Here is a 16,837-nt window from a genome sequence, read left to right as displayed (position 1 = left end):
CCCATACACCTAAAGGTCAAGGGTGCAATTTCTGGTCAGGGCACATACCTAGATTATAGGTTCAATCACCACTCAAGTCAGGGTGTATGTAGGAGGCAGACAGACCACCAGTCTTTCTCTCTTCCTCTCTCTCTCTCTCTCTCTCTCTCTCTCTCTCTCTCTCTCTCCCCTTTTCTCTCTAAAAAAATCAATGAAAATGTAATTGGGTGAGGATTTTAAAAAAAGACAATACTTGGAAAACATCCCTGGGTTCAAATAGCTCATAATGTTTATTTACACTTTTGGTTTACAAGATAATACATAAAAATACTATCATGTTTTATTGGTTCAATAATTGTGGACAGGGCCAAATATTAAGGACCTTTTGGTATGGACCCAGTGTCTCTGGATGTTGTGGATAGGACCAAATGTCCTGTAGGCTTTCCTAAGTTCCCCTATAGAAAACAGGTGCACAGCACTCACTCTATCACAGAACTCATCTGTGGATACATTTACAATTTCCTTCTTGTTTATTTTCTTTTTCACCCAATCGAATATAAATTTCATGAGACAGAGTATAGTAACTGTTTTAAGAAACAATACACCATAATAAGTAAGAATACAGATTTGAAGACTAGAATTATAGTTTGGGGAACAATGTTTAACCTCTTTATGCCTCAGTTTCCTCACCTGTAAAATCATATCTAATAAAAGAGTAATATGTAAATTGACTATCACTCCAACACACAAGATGGCTGCCCTCATGTGGACACAAGATGGCCAGCAGGAGATGGCAGTTGGGAGGGACCAGGTCTGTAAGGGAGGGCAGTTGTGGGCGATCAGGCCTGCAGGGGTGGGCATTTAGGGGTGACCAGGCCTGCAGGGGAGGGCAGTTAGGGGCAAACAGGCTGGCAGGGAAGTGGTTAGGGAGTGATCAGGCTGGCAGGCAGAAGCAGTTAGGGGCAATCAGGAAGGCAGGCAGGTGAGCAGTTGGGAGCCAGTAGTCCTGGATTGTGAGAGGGATGTCTGACTGCCCGATTAGGCCCGATCCTACCGGGTTGGTATTTGCCCTTTCTCTATATTAAAAGTGTCAGAGATGAAAGAAAATTAGTAAAATGTATATGAAAATCTCCCTCCTGTCAGAGTCTGGGTTGCACCATGGGACCTAGAGTCAAGTCCCCGCCCACCGCCCGCACACGCTTTGAAAACGCAGGAGACCCAGACTCGGCCAGCCCCACCCCCATTGGGTGAGACCCAGACCTGGCCGGCCCCAACCCTGTCAAGCCCCTCTGGGTGGGGGGGGTGCACTCAGATCCCACAGCCCAGTGCCAGGCAGGGGGCACAGCCTCAGGTCCCCCAGCCCCGGTGCTGGGGCAGGGTCGCAACCTGAGGTCCCATGGCCCAGCTCTTGGGCAGGGGGCATGGCTTGAGGTCCATGTCAAGCCCCACCAGGTGAGGGGCAGCCTGAGGTTCCTGTCAAGCCCCGCCGGGGCAAGGGGCACAGCCTGAGATTCCCTGGCCTGATGCCGGGGCGGGGTCGCAGCCTGAGGTCCCCTGGCCTGACACTGGGGTGGGGGGTGTGGCCTGAGGTCCCTCACCCTGGCCAGGCTCCATACAGCCTCAGGTCCCTGTTTTTCTGTCATGACATTACAGCGTCCTGGCTAATTTGCATATTCCTCTATTATGTATATAGATAGAAGATTGTTTATAGTTCCTGCATCATTTTATAGTTTCTCAGCAACTAATTCAAAAATAAAACTAAAATCTTTGGGGATCCTGAAAATTTGACATTTAAAAGGGAAGGTTTTACTTGGAAAGGATGAGTGAGGCAGGTCTAGGTCGTGCTGAATTGCTAAAAGCACTAAATGTCTCCGAGCTTTCAGGCAAGCAGCAAGGGGCACTTGAGTCAAGGATATACAAAGACTAGAGTGTTCCCTCTACGCCTTCTCTTGTAAAGGGCCCCGGGCATCATTGATTGCCTGAGTTCATCTACATTTGTGAATTCTGTTTCTGCAAAAAGGTCAGGCCTTTGGTCAGATATCGCTTAAACCATTGTGGATGAAGTCTTCATTCTTTTTTAATGTAGATAAATTAAGATTGAGAGAAGGTAGTTGGCCACAAAACTGACAGTTTCAAAACTTCAGTGTCTTTCTAAATATTTACCTTCATTATGAGGCTCTTCAAGTGGGTGCTGAAATATTAGCAACTTCACCTACTAATTGCCCACAGCCACATTCCAACATCTATGCAATAAATATAGATGTCTGTATTGCAATAGATACCGGAGGTGACATGGTGAATATGGGAAACATAACACGGCCATTGTGGGACCCCTGTATCAAGAGGAAAGCTCTGATGTTCTACTCTATTCCAGTTCTTAGCAAATTTCTAAGTAGAGACTACTACTATCAGCGGGACATTACTCTTTTTTAAAAAATTAAATCTCTATTGCTGAAAGTATTACTCATGTCCCTTTTTTCTCCCATTGACCTCTTATAGCCTGCCCCTGCCCCCACCCCAGGCCTCCACCTTTTTCTTTGTGTATGAGTATAATAATAAAAGATAACGCAGCAGCCCTTCAGCGACCTGCACCATGATCAGTAGTAGATATTCAGCTGAGGCAGAAACAATGTGATGGGTTCATAAAATCCCATTTTGTTTTTCTCCTAAAAATACAAGAAGGCCACATTTTCAAATTGCCCTTGCTATTAGGTCAGGGCTATATGATTAGCCTGTCTACTAGTAGTGGGATGTGAATGGAACTAATAAGTGTAACTTCCAGTCAGAAGAAGTTAAAAGAGGGTATAAGTCCTCCACCCACTCTCTTTTTCTAAAACCACTTAAGACCTGCTGCTAAATTCACATGAATAAGAAAGAAAACATTTCCATATTAAGCCACTGCTATTTCATGCCCTAATTTGTTACATAGCACATCCTTGCCTAACCTAACTAATACACAGTGTATTCTAAACAAGTTGCTCTTCCAAATAAACTGAAGATTAGTCATTAAACAAATGTGCTTTGAAGTTCAATAGGCCTGCTTTTAAATACCAAGTTCATATCTTATGATTGGGATCTTTGGAAGTTGAATGATATCTGAGTCTTAGTATGTTTTCTCGCTAAAATATATAGAATACCACATGCTATGCCAGATTACTACATATAATATCTTAGGTAACTAAATACATGAAAAAAAAGAGTGTGTGTGTGTGTGTGTGTGTGTGTGTGTGTGTGTGTGTGTGTGTGTTTATGCTCCTCTGGTCTTCTGGGTACATAAAACAACTCAATGAATGCTAATTTCTTCTCTCTTGTATTATTTCCAATCAATATAACGTGACTAGAAATGAGTTAGAAGCCTGTAATAATACTTTCAAGGATAAAATACACCTGAATATTCAGTCCCTTTTTTATGGATGGACAAACTGAGGTAGAGAGAAATAAACACCATTGCCTAGAGTAACATGCTCTTCGTTCTATCATACTACCTGCTGTTGAATTAGATAAAATTTTAAAAGTGTTAGGAAAAAGTGCATCCAAAAATAAAAAGTGTTAGGAAATGTAATAAATTACTGTGCTTTATCTAGATACTATGGTATCTACCTGTGGAATTTAAAGAATTATTCACCTGTGAGTTTTATGCTAAAGAGCTTCTTAGTCTTGTCCAACCATACTGAAATTAGAGACACAGATGTTTCCAGCAGTGTCAAGGATGGTGTCAACAAAGCAGTGTTCTTTCCTCCATGTAAAGCCAACTGGCTCTTGTATAAATAACTATAACTGCTCACCAAGGTAGACTTAGGTCTGAATTCCAGTTTAACCACCTCCCAAATCTAGGGCTCCAGGCAGTTTCACCACTTGTTAACTTTAGGATCCTAACTTTCAGTTTTCTCCTCCATGAAATCAGGATGAGAATATTTCCTACATAGAATTTTTCTGTGTATTAAAAGAATTAATGTTTCTAAAATCTCTTAGTACAGTGTCTGACAACTAAGTACCCACTAATGATAATTAGTAAGTACCCACTAATGATAATTATCATGATGAGCAAAAAAAAATCCATACCTCTCAGAATAATCATACAATAGATATATCTAGGTATAAATATTAACATGCACATGTATAATATAATATATGTTACATATACTAAATATTTTATTTTGGTACCTCTATGGAAATGCTGTTATAATTTAGTTATCACAAAGCATTTCACAGTTGCAAAATGTGAATGAGATATGATATTATATAATATAGACTTGAAGATACAATTTTATGAACTAAATTTTCAAAAATGTTTGCAATATTAGTGTAGCCTTTTAAAGCAACACATTAACTAGCAATTTTTCTCTGACGTAATTATAATATAACCAAATTTCCAAATTTTATCAATTACCTAAAATCATCATTATAATCTCAATTATGCACACCATAGCTGCTCCTGCTGTGGAATATAATATGGAATATAGAGAGTAAAGCATAGAGATCCAAAGACATGCTCAGTCTTGCTTTCTATACAAAGTAATTAGCTTGTTTTTTGCTCATTTTCATTTTTTGTGTGAAATTGAAGTGAATAATGTTGAGCTGTCCATCCTTCAGGGCAATAGAACACTGCTAACTTTTTGAAGAATACATTAATAAATTAAAGACTAAAGTAATCATCCCTGAACTGTTTCTCTTGCCCTCTAGAAAATTATCTGCTATGCCTGTGCTTCCAGGATCTTTTGAATTGTCAGCACCATTCAAAACATTTCTTATGATTTCACCATGGATGTCATTTCTTATTGTCTCTATTGCTTCTCACACTGCCCTTTCCGGGCCTGAATGAAATGACAAACTGGACTAATAATTTTGAATTAGGATCTGTAATAACTCTCAGCCCTTTGACAGGTATGGGTTTCAAGATGCTTTTGTGCCTACTGAGATATTGCTTTCTCAACCTCAACCTCCTGCATTCCTCCCATGGGAATCAGAAACTGTCTCCAGCCCTGATTTACACCCCCATTTTCTGACTATGATTGGACCTGACTTCTCAACTGCAATAATTACAACAGGGGTCTAAAATAATCCAGAGTCCCCTTGGAGTTGAACCTTCTGTACCTTCTACGAACATCTGGCTAGAATCCTGCTTCGACCCAGAGGAACTTCCACACTCCTGAAACCACACAGTTCCATCCACCTGTCTCAGAGTAGCACTACGGCATGGAAACAGACCTGATTCTCCGGATATAGGTTCAAGCCTATATGGAGAACAAATTGGCTACATCAACTTGGATCCTGAATCAAATTCCTGCCACCATCCTCACAGGCAAGCCCTCCAGCTGAGCAGGTTTTCCTATTCCTACAGGGCACTGCCTGTTCCTAACTTATTTCTCTCTTCATGCAGGCTGAATAATTTAGGACTCATCATGTCCCATGACCTGCCCTACTAAGTGTATTACAATAAATACCTTTGGTAACCTAATTATCTCCTCTTTCTCTCTGGAATCTTTCATTCACAAAATGCCAATGAAAAGTACCCTCAGATGTACCAAGTATTATTCTAGGATACTTTGGGCTCATTTCTAACGCCTCATCAGCAAAATAATATGGGATTCTCTACAGTTCTAATTCTGAGTTAAAACAGAATTAGTTTATGCTATATACAGTCTGTTTGGAATATACTGTATTAGTTTGCTCAGGCTGCCATAAGAAATTATGAAGATTGGTGACATAAGCAACAGAAACGTACAAGTGGACCCTTGAAAAACACTGAGGTTAGGGGGCACTGACCCCCTCCACTGTCAAAAATTTGTGTGTAACTTTTGACTCCCCCAAAACTTAAGTTGTTCCTCAATATCTGCCAGGAATTGGTTTCAAGACCCCCAGCAGATACCAAACTTCATAAGCACTCAAGTCCCCTATAAAAATAGTATAGATCAATGCATACAGTTGGCCCTCTGCATCTGTGGCCTCCCAACCATTGATTGAAAACAGTACAGGTATTTATTGAGAAAAATCCTATCAAATAAAAGAATAATATGCAAATTGACTGTCACTCCAACACACAAGATGGCCGCTTCCATGTGGTCAAAGATGGCTGACCCCATGTGGACACAAGATGGCCACCACAAGATGGCCTGCAGGGGAGGGCAGTTGTGGGCAATCAGGCCAGCAGGGGAGAGCAGTTGGGGGGGGGAACCAGGCCTACAGGGGAGGGCAGTTGGGGGGACCAGGCCTGCAGGGGAGGGCAGTTGGGGTGACCAGGTCAGCAGGGGAGGGCAGTTGGGGTGACCAGGTCAGCAGGGGAGGGCAGTTGGGGGGGACCAGGCCTACAGGGGAGGGCAGTTGGGGGCAACCAGGCTGGCAGGGGAGTGGTTAGGGGGTGATCAGGCTGGCAGGCAGAAGTGGTTAGGGGCAATCAGGCAGGCAGGCAGGCAAGCAGTTGGGACCCAGCAGTCCCAGATTGGAGAGGGTGCAGGCTGGGCTGAGGGACACACACATCCCCCCCCCCCCCATTCACAAATTTCATGCACTGGGCCTCTAGTCTTTATATAATTGGACCTGCACAGTTCAAACCTGTGTTGTTCAAAGGTCAGCTGCATTTTTTTCACATTTCTGTAGGCTAGAAGTCCAAGACTAAGGTGTCAGCAGGTTAGGTTCCTCCTGAGGTCTCTCTCCCTGGCTTGCAGATGGCTACCTGCTTGTTGTGTCCTCATGGTCTTTTCTCTGCACACCCATATTGATGTCTCTCTGTGTCCAAATCCCCTCTTATAAAAAAGGCATTTGCCTGTCCTGAATGTTAAATGCTAATGTTTAAAAAGGATTACAAATTTTAAGAGGGGGATTGCCAGGGAATTTTTTAACTACTTAATGACCAATTTTCTCCTCATAGGTCTTACAGCTAATTGTCAGGATTTTTTTCTACTCTAAATTAAGTAGTAGGTGGGAGTGTGTACAGGGGGCAACAGATCTCTCTCTCTCTCTCTCTCTCTCTCTCTCTCTCTCTCTCTCTGTCTCTCCTTCTTACTTCCTGTCTCCAAAAAATAAAAATAAAAACATATTTTAAATCTGATTTCCTAAAATAGGTTGGACAATAGTGTAAATAGTTACTGTACCTTGATAAACCTAAAGTTTCAAAGTCATCTGTAACTAATGCTTCAGAAAGGAATATAATAGTCTATCTATGCATTAGCATGTTTTCTTTATACTGCAATCAGTTATATTCCCTTCAGTTTTTCAATAAACATTTCAAATCAACAGATGTTTTATGGTATGCTAGCCTGGAATGTAGACAACCTAAGATGACTCCTGGAAGCAGTGTGTTCACTAATTCCTATTATTGGTATAAAATGAAAAAACAGGATTCACCTTTTACTGATGAAATAAGCAGGAAATGAATGCCATAAAGCGACCCATTTCATTCTGTGGTTTTAGGGGTTGATTTTTCTCCCCACTGGCGTTACTATTTTGAAATGCTAAAGGTTCTCCTTCCTGGATTTAATGATTTTGATTAGATAGGGTACTGGCTAGTATTGATGGGATAGAACTTTAGAATCCACACAGTGGGAGGCTCCCAGGATGCAGATGGCCCTGCTCATATTCCTATCACCACTGTTGGGCAGGGTGCCCACCTGGCACACGGCCCTCTGGGAACCAAAGAGCGGGGTGGGGAAGGATACCTCCTGCTGGCTTTCCTCTCAGACCATGTTCCTGAAGTTCCCAGCTCCTGCCTCTCTGGTCCCCATTCTTCCTTTTGTTTCAGCTCTCTGCTGGGCTCAGCTTCTCCTCTTTTTTCCATCCTCATGCTGCAATGGATTTCATAACAGAACTTTGCACCCTCGTGGGAGTATAACTGTAGAACAAATTCCTTGAACGGGATTTGCAGGAGCTGTTCAATACTTTTTTAATGAGTGAAAAGCAAAGGTGGATCACTAAGAAAACTCTTCGCTTTCCTTTCACTATGGAAAGAGCACAGGTTTCTATCCTATTCTAAATTATGTTAAAAGCATTTGTGGCCATAGAAATGGCCAGTAAAGAGCATTTGTGGCTGTGGGAGGGGCGAGAAGCAGAGGGGAGCTCAGAGAGAAAGAAAAGAAGGAACAGAGAAAAGAAGGAGAGAGAAAAATGAGTTTGTCAGGAAAATGAGAGGAACAGTTGGTAGGGAGGGAAAGATTTAAAAACTCTGCCCAAGCACAGACATTCACCTCCAAAATTAAAATTGTCTGCTGATTGTAGCTGAAAATCCACAGCGCAATTTTTTTCTTTCTTATTTTCATATCATAGTTTCCTCAGGCTGACATAATTACCTTTTGAGGTTTCAACAGCATACGGCAAAATTGTAACTTCTCCATTTTAAAAATTCTGTATTTTCAGAAGGGAGCTAAAGCCTCTTTTTTTTTTTTTAACACGTAACAGGTGGTTAGCTGTTAACAATTAACTATATACCTAAAGAGTGACATAATTAGCCCATGTATGTTACATTCCCATTGCAGGATGTCCTATCATTGATTTTTTAATATCAGACTTTATTTAATAATAAACTAGTTATGTGAAATTTATTCACAATTCTAGCACTTCGCCAAATCCACCCAAGGTTCTCTTTCACGGAATAGCCATCTGTTTTCTCACTAGATTTTGCCCTGCAGCGGGGGACAGTCATGAGGATAGACATTGAAGAAAAGGAAAAAAAATATCAAAGCAGATATGCTCTGTCTTTCTCAAAACTAGCTTATTTTTTAATTTCATGTTCACATAAGGAACTGAAAATGTGTGGCTGACTCTCTTGTGGGAAGTGCGGACTAGTTGAGTGAAGGAACAGCTCCTTGCCTCAATGACAATGGTGGTGGGCATTATGGCGTCAGGGGAGCAGGGCGTCCTTAGATTGTAGACTCAGAAGTTTAACTGTATCAGCTCAGTGGGGGAGATCAGGCTTGGCAAAGGGAGAAAATGTAACCAAATTCTGAATAGGCTGCTTTGTAAACCTGACACCAATTGGTTAAGTTGAAATGTGAAACATACTTTTGAATCAAAAAAAATAGTTTTCTCCAGAATGAAGGTCGTTTTTACAAAATAATTGTATACCAAAATGCAACTGTGTGAGCATGCACTCTGAGCAAATGGGATAAACATGATAAAAAACAATAGCGCCTGCTCACAAAGCTAGTCTGTCAGGCAGATAGTCAACTCTGTCTTTGCAGTGTGCGACAGCCAAGGAAAAGGCTTGAGTAAACAGATGGGCAAGGCCATTTCCCAATAAAACTTCATATGCCAAACAGGCAGCAGGCAGGATTGGGCTTGGGCCTACCCTGCAAGTCATGGGCACAATTATATATGAGATTAATCATAACTCCCTGAGGTCAGTGTTACCAATTTTATGGGTGAAGAAACTGGGGCTCAAAGGAATTAATTGACTTCTAGAAGTTTCATATGTAAATAATGCTAATGAATTCTCCAGACTAGGGCTTCCTCTTTCCAGTAAGATTCTGTGACATTCAAGTTAGGTAATCAAAGTAATTTCATTGGGGCAATAGTAAAATTGTATTAGCTTTTCTTTTCTTTTTTTTGTTAAACGTCACCCAAGGATATTTTTTCATTGACTTTTATTTAAAGGAGTGGAAGGAAGAGAGAGAGCGACAGAGAGAAACATCAATGTGAAAGAGACACATTGGTTGGTTGCCTCCTGCATGCACCCTGACTAGGGACGGGAAACCTGCAACCAAAGGCACGTGTCCCTTGACCGGAATCGAACCTGGGACTCTTCAGTCCATGGGCTGATGCTCTCTCCACTGATCCAAAATGGCTAGGGCCTTATTAGCTTTTCTTAATCCAAAATAATCCACTCTCCAGGTAATTTGTATCCGTTGAAATGATCATCATTTTCCCCTTAGAGAAAATAACATTTTAATTCTCAAACTCCTTATTTTTCCAAATTCTATGAGTTCATACTAAGAGCAGGGTTTGAACGTTTACTCACAATATGATTCAGCTGCACAAAGAAAATAGCCTCTTAATTCGTTAAAACTGCATTTATCATTTTCACAACCTCTAACCATGCTGGATAGGAAGATTTTTTTGTTGTTGTTTTCAACTGGCCAGTTTTAATGTTTCTGTCTCTTCTGGTTTCAACAATCCTTATGCAGTCCTTTCAAAGTTAAACTCCCTATTGGGGTTTTTTAAAATGTGCCTCTTCATGTAATTTAGTTTTTAAGATAAATGCTCAGTCTTTCAGATTTCCCCCATACTCCCCTCAAGTGTATATGGGTGTGTGAGGGGGACTGACCTTGTCCTCATGGAAGTGGGTGAGGGACACGTGAGCAATGAAGAGATTCATTCCTCAGATCTGCAGGCTGTCACCTGGATCTCCATGGCCTCTTGTGCAGAATATATAAAGTGGTCTGCTCCCCAGATTGGTGATTGCTGGTGGACAAATGGCTGCAACAGGTTTTGGGGGTTACATGCTGGTATAGAACACACAATACCACCATTGTTACCAAGTCTCAAAGTCCTTACCTACAGTGGCCACTTTGTCTTGTTCCCAGACCTCTGCTACCCACCAGCAATTTCAACAACTCTTCATCACTTTTAAAGTATTCAGGAAGTTCTGGGATCCCAGAATGCCCTGCAGACCATCTACCTCCTGACTCACAACAAGGCCACGCACAATGACCATATGGCATGTTGGAAGTATCTGAAGACAGAGGTTTGTTTCCACCAGCCTGGATGGACTCGGGCCCCACATACCCATGGGAATATATCCAAAGTTGACTCTCCATTTTAAAATTTAGGCAGAAAACAAGAGCCCTTATTCCTGATGCACTCAGCCTCCTTTTTTCTGTCTTCCTCTCCCTACCAAATACCAGGACAACTGCAAGCAGGGCTCTCTCTCTCTCTCTCTCTCTCTTTTTCCTTAAGGACCTCCTGAAAATGGAAATGGAACTCTGAATCAAGTTTTATAGGCCTTGAATGTTATGCTTCATGAGGATATAAAAGAATCTAGAAAATCCTCTGTTGAACAAAGCTTGGCTTCAAGTCTATTATCTTCTGTAAACTTCTATTTGTAGTATCAGAAGCCGAATGTTTATTTCCTTTTTTTTTACTTCCCTTTTTAGCATTTTTAATTCCTCCCTGAGGTAGATATATTCCTAAAACTTCCTAAGAAATTAAGTGTGGATACGCCATACACACACAATCACACACATACATACACTTAAAATATATAAATTCCATTTAATAATGTTGACATATTTTATTATATTAAACTTCCATATTCGTAAAATTTTTTTTATTATTTATACTTTAAATTGTGTGCTTTCCGATGATCCAAAGAAATAAATTGGTAAGACATTTTCAAATGAAAAGTTGTACTGCAGAGATAAATCCTTTCACAATCCATGGATTCTTTTAACAGCAATAATAGAGAACTGCACATTTTCATTTCTTGAATAGATTGTATTTGGTTCCTAGTCCTCACTCCATAGACTTTTGGAAATAGATAAAGGGGAAGGGTATGTCTACAAACTATTATATAAGATAGCCAAGGTAGCATAATAAATTCATTTGGAATCCTTTCATTCTTGAAACCTAGATTAGAGTTCAAGCCACTGAATCGATACAGTGCTTCTGTAAACCTAAAAAGTCAAAAATTCTGGTCTCTGAGTGATGAGGTAATCTTATCACAACTTTCTAGAGTCAAGACTGAAATAATTTCCTCCTGCTCATGACATCATACTCACCTTCTCTGATCCATTCTGTCATTTGACTATTTTCTATGCAGAAAGCACATTTTGTAAATTTAATTTTTCAAAGCTCTTTCCTGAAAGCAGGTTAACCTATCCCCCTAATACTTTATTAAATTAATAAATGAAGTATAATTCCATGTATAGATGGGGAATCACACACATGTTTTAGGATATAGACAGTGTGCTACAAAGAACTGAAATTATAATTCAGTTTCCTAAATATTAGACCAGTTCACTGCCATTATTTCAAAATCATTCATTTTCTTACATTTGTTTTACAATTGTTTTGGTTCACCACATAAAGAATTATTTAGTCTGCTCTCATCTTTCTCTTTCTAAGTCCAATTTCAAATACTAATTTAGGGAATAGAACCGCCACTTTATGGGCTAAGCATTTTATAATTTTACTGTGATGTTGTCTTTGGGGAGTCATGTGACTGTTTTATTCAAATCTGTTATGAGTCATGTGGTAATGAGGTGTTTGCCCTAGTTACATTTCTAATTTTTAAGTTTTCTCTCTAGCTTCTTTTTTCTGATCCTTTGATTATTTTTGTGATATTTTAGCCTTTGCAACATTCCTATTCATTAGATGAACTCAACAGTCTCATAATTTTTTGAATATTACTTCATATTTTGTCTAAATGTGCTGACTAATGTCTGATTTTATTTTTCCTTTATTACTCTTTTCCTGCTTGTTTTTGACATGGTTCTATTAGACTGTCCATTAATTTCCATACTAAACTTTATAATGAACTCTCATCTCATGTCATGTTTACTCCTGAGTTTATATCTTACACTGCATCTTGAAAATATAGCCAACTATTTTTAAATTCTGGAAACAAAAGATAAGACATCAACATTACATTTAACATTACATAAGATATCAACATTACATATTAACAATAAAGTTGTTTCTGGCTTAATTCAAAGTATGGGATTTGTAGAATTCATGCCCCAAATACCTTAAAGTTGTTGGATCTTTGTATTAGTGTCATTTCAAAAATCCTATTTTAAGACAATTAAGTGTCCCCTGGTCATGGGGTCAATAAAAAATATGTTGTCAGTTTTACTTACTGGTAGCTAGACTGCCTCATTAAAACTCCAAGAAGAACATTGATTTCTTGGGAGAAAATACAGTTACATAGGGAAAAAGTTCCACTTTCTAAAGAATCTTAAACACTTTTAGACACCACCACCTCCCCCTCTTAAGGATTTGCTGAAAACACCTGGCCCATCCCTAACTCCATTCTGTATTCCTTTTCAAGGAGAAGAATTTAATAGGTGAGGTGGAATCTATCTTTTCCCCATTTTCTTTTTAGAATTCGTTTGTACTTCCCATAGGAGTGCATTCTTTCTGCCCTGTTCATCAACTAAAACTAGCCAAGCAGACAAAGCTTTGTTTCTCTGGTAAACAATGAGTAAGCGTTAACCAAAGTCACATGAACATCTGTATTCATTTTGTCCATAAAGCAGAGAAGGAGCCTGTCTCTTCCACCACTTAACTATCTCTACCTACCACAGGGCCTGAAGTTGTGATATCTATATGCATGTTTATTAGTCTTCACATAGTGATGCTATTCAAATACAAAAGGGGCAACTAGAATTTTCAAAATATTTAGTCTTTTCATTTATATAGACATATACTAGAGGCCCAGTGCACAAAAATTTGTGCACTTGGGGGGTCCCTCAACCCAGCCTGCACCCTCTCGCAGTCTGGGACCCCTCAGGGGAATGTCCACCTGCCAGCTTAGGCCCGCTCCCCCGGGGATAGGGCCTAAGCTGGCAGTCAGATATCCCTCTGGCAGCCTAGGATCCCTCAGAGGATGTCCGACTAATGGCTTAGGCCATCTCCCTGCGGGAGCAGGCCTAAGCCGCAGTCAGACATCCTTAGCACTGCTGAAGAGGCGGGAGAGGCTCCAGCCACCCCACTGCACTCACAGCCTTCAGCCGGGCTTGTGGCTGAGCAGAGCTCCCCATGTGGAAGTGCACTGACCACCAGGGGGCAGCTCCCGCATTAAGCATCTGCCCCCTGGTGGTCAGTGCACGTCATAGCGACTGGTCATTCCCGGTCATTCTGCCATTAGGGTCAATTTACATATTACCCTTTTATTTTATAGGATATGTGTTACATTTCTCTTTTAACCCTACTTGCTTGTTTTTTTCTCGATTCCTTTATTCTACTCAGGATTTAATTTTTTAAATACCCCAGATTTTACAAAGCGCGGCAGTAGAATAAAAAACTGGAGTTTCTTTTCATACAAACTTATTTATTTGGATTATTTTATATTTCAAATTATTGATACATTCAATAACCGTCACACTCGACATCCGAGTGCAAAAGGTTAATAAAGCAAGATGTTTTTATTCATAACATTATCAACATTCTCATTGATAAAATCTCTCCAACCTTTCCCTTGGCAATATGATTTTTGAGCAGCAAGGCAAGTCTTCCTGCTTTTTCACATCTGCTGGCTGATTCAAACACCCCTAAGTTTCTGTTTTCTCATCAACAAATTGGTGAACAGGTAAGAAACACCTTCTTCCTGAGAGTATGGTTATGAGGGTTAAATGCAGAAATACATACAAAGTGCTGCCACAGAGTAGATTTATTAAAAAATGCCTACAATTTTCCCAATGTTCCATAAACATTAGTTGCCTCCTTTCTCCTTCTCTTTTTGTTCCATCTACAAAAGTATTATGTCCTGTATTCTACAACTATCTTATCAAGGTCAGAAGGGGATTCTATTTACACAAAGCCCTTCTCTGCTCTAAAAAGTTACCAAAGTTACAGTGTTGTGCTAAACACAAACAGCAGTTGGAGAGCTGAAGGCAGTTCAATAAATCATGAAAGAATACGAAGTTCAATAAAGAAGAGTTTAATCAGAACCTGTAGTACCTCCATCTGCTCCAATATCTTTTATTGAGTCACAATTATTATTGCCTGAGGTAGATAAGCTTTAGACTAATCTGAATGAAGTGAGGTGTTACATTAATTGTTGCATTTGAACTCTTACCATATTAGAATCTGTGCAGCTATACACATGCCATACAATAGCTTTCAGGTCCTTGTTTTTCTGCTTTTAGGAGATTATTCTATCTAGGGTGTTTTGATGTGCTATTAAAAATATATTTTTCACAAGATAAGATGTTCCCTGGGACTTTGTTTTATGTGAGAGAAAAGAAGACCGCTCTAGCAGTCTAGTACATAGCTAGATGCAATTCATGTTTACCTTCTCTAGGTCAAGGCCAAGCCAATCTTCAGGTAAATAATTACAGACCTTAAAATATTGTCTTTGCCATGAATAATAAAAATATAAATAAATAAATAAACAAACAAAATGTCTTTGGAGGACCTGATCTCTAGGGAAAAAGGTAAATTTAGAGAAAAAAAAATAAATGAACCAACATTTAGAAAGTAAGAGGCCAGACACAAAACTCTACCAGTGGGAACTATCATTCATATTTAACAGATAAATAGGCTCAATGAGGTTAAGCAGAAGTCACACAGTTGGCAAATGGATGAGCAGAAATTCAAACTCAACCAACCAGGTTAATGTTTTTTGCTCTCAGACATGGTTCATTCTACTGTTCCTTCCTTTTTTATGACCAACAGACTCAGAGGACTGTTGTTAGATCAAATCAATGAGGTAGGTGAAATGTTCTTTGAAAGCTGAAGGATGGAGAAGCCTAGTAGACATATAGACACACCCTGATCCAGTTCATCAAGCATTAGAATGCAATGTTATGAAAATAAAATAGGCCCAGCTGATGTTGCTCGTGGTTGAGCATCGACCCATGAACCAGGAGGTCACTGTTCGATTCTCGTCAAGTCACATGCCTGGGTTGTGGGCTTGATCTGCAATAGAGGGAATGCAGGAGGCAGCCCATTGATGATTCTCTCTCATCATTGATGTTTCTATCTTTACCTCCCTCTCCTTTCCTCTCTCTGAAATCAATAAAAACATATTTAAGAAAAAATTTAAATAAAGTAGAATTGGATGAAGTTCTAAGCACACATTAGAAAGTTAAAATACTATGTTTTTAAATTTTGTTTACTCTTATTTATGGTACAGAAGAATAGAGCCACATGCCTAGAGAACCTCCTTCCTTCCCTCTCACCCTTTCTCCTCATTGTCCTTCTCCCTCTCCTATCACATACATAAACTTGAAAAGAACAAGCTTCTTTTTGGCTGAAATAACCATATTTCAATAATTTGCCAAAATGACTAACACAAAGGAAAAGAGAGGCACCCGCTATATGTTCTCTGGGCCTTTTAGAAAACATGGAGTTGTTTCTTTGGCCACATACATGCGAATCTACAAGAAAGGTGATGCAGACATCAAGGGAATGGACACTGTTCAAGAATTAATGCCCCACAAACATTCCCATGGCAAAACTGGAAGAGTCTGCAGTGTCACCCAGCATGTGGTGGGCATCCTTGTAAACAAACAAGTTAAGGGCAAGATTCTTACCAAGAGAATTAATGTACATATTAAGCATATTAAGCATGCTAAGAGCCAAGATAGCTCCCTGAAACATGTAAAGAAAAATGATCAGAAGAGAAAGGGAGCCACAGAGAAGGGAACCTGGGTTCAGCTGAAACATCAGCCAGCTCCACCCAGAGAGGCACACTGTGTGAGAACCAATGGGAAGGAGCCTGAGCTGTGGGAGCCCATTCCCTATGAGTTCATGGCATGGTAAGTGAAAAAACATTAAAGACCTTTGTACTGTTAAAATTGGAAAAAAACTTGAAGAGAACAAAGTCCTTAAAATAAATTTTCAAATAAATAAATAAACAAAAAGAGAAGACAAAGTGGAAAGTGTTTAAAGTCTTCAGGGAGGAACAAAACTGTCATTCATATCTTGGGGCAGTGTTCTCAGAATCCTTTCAGAATTACAATAATATAATTACTTACTTGATTTATAAGCTCCTAAAGGGCAGAGGTATATATTAAGGTTCTTTATAATCCCATCATCTAGAACTGTAAATAATAATAAGTGTTTAAATGTTTACTCTTGGTAGGAAATACATGTGCGCGCGCGCGCGCACACACACACACACACACACACACACACACACACACACATTAATAGTGAATACCTTCTCTATAAGAACATTGTAGTACTCATCTTGAGATAACTG

General features: G+C 39.8%; 1 protein-coding gene across 1 annotated transcript; it reads left to right on the top strand.

Annotated features, from left to right (window-relative positions):
* Window positions 1-15,915: 15,915 nt before the first annotated feature.
* On the top strand, window positions 15,916-16,395 carry LOC307096725 (large ribosomal subunit protein eL21-like; the record flags this gene model as incomplete). Its single annotated transcript, XM_079766321.1, has 1 exon — window positions 15,916-16,395. One exon carries the CDS (start codon window positions 15,916-15,918, stop codon window positions 16,393-16,395), a length of 480 nt encoding a protein of 159 aa, XP_079622447.1.
* Between the last annotated feature and the right edge of the window lie 442 nt (window positions 16,396-16,837).

The sequence above is a fragment of the Cnephaeus nilssonii genome (assembly GCF_951640355.1).
Source record: "Cnephaeus nilssonii genome assembly, chromosome: 3".
NCBI classification, from domain to species: Eukaryota; Metazoa; Chordata; class Mammalia; order Chiroptera; family Vespertilionidae; genus Cnephaeus; species Cnephaeus nilssonii.
Note: the sequence above shows the minus strand (reverse complement) of the source record. Positions and strands in the feature narration are given on the sequence as shown.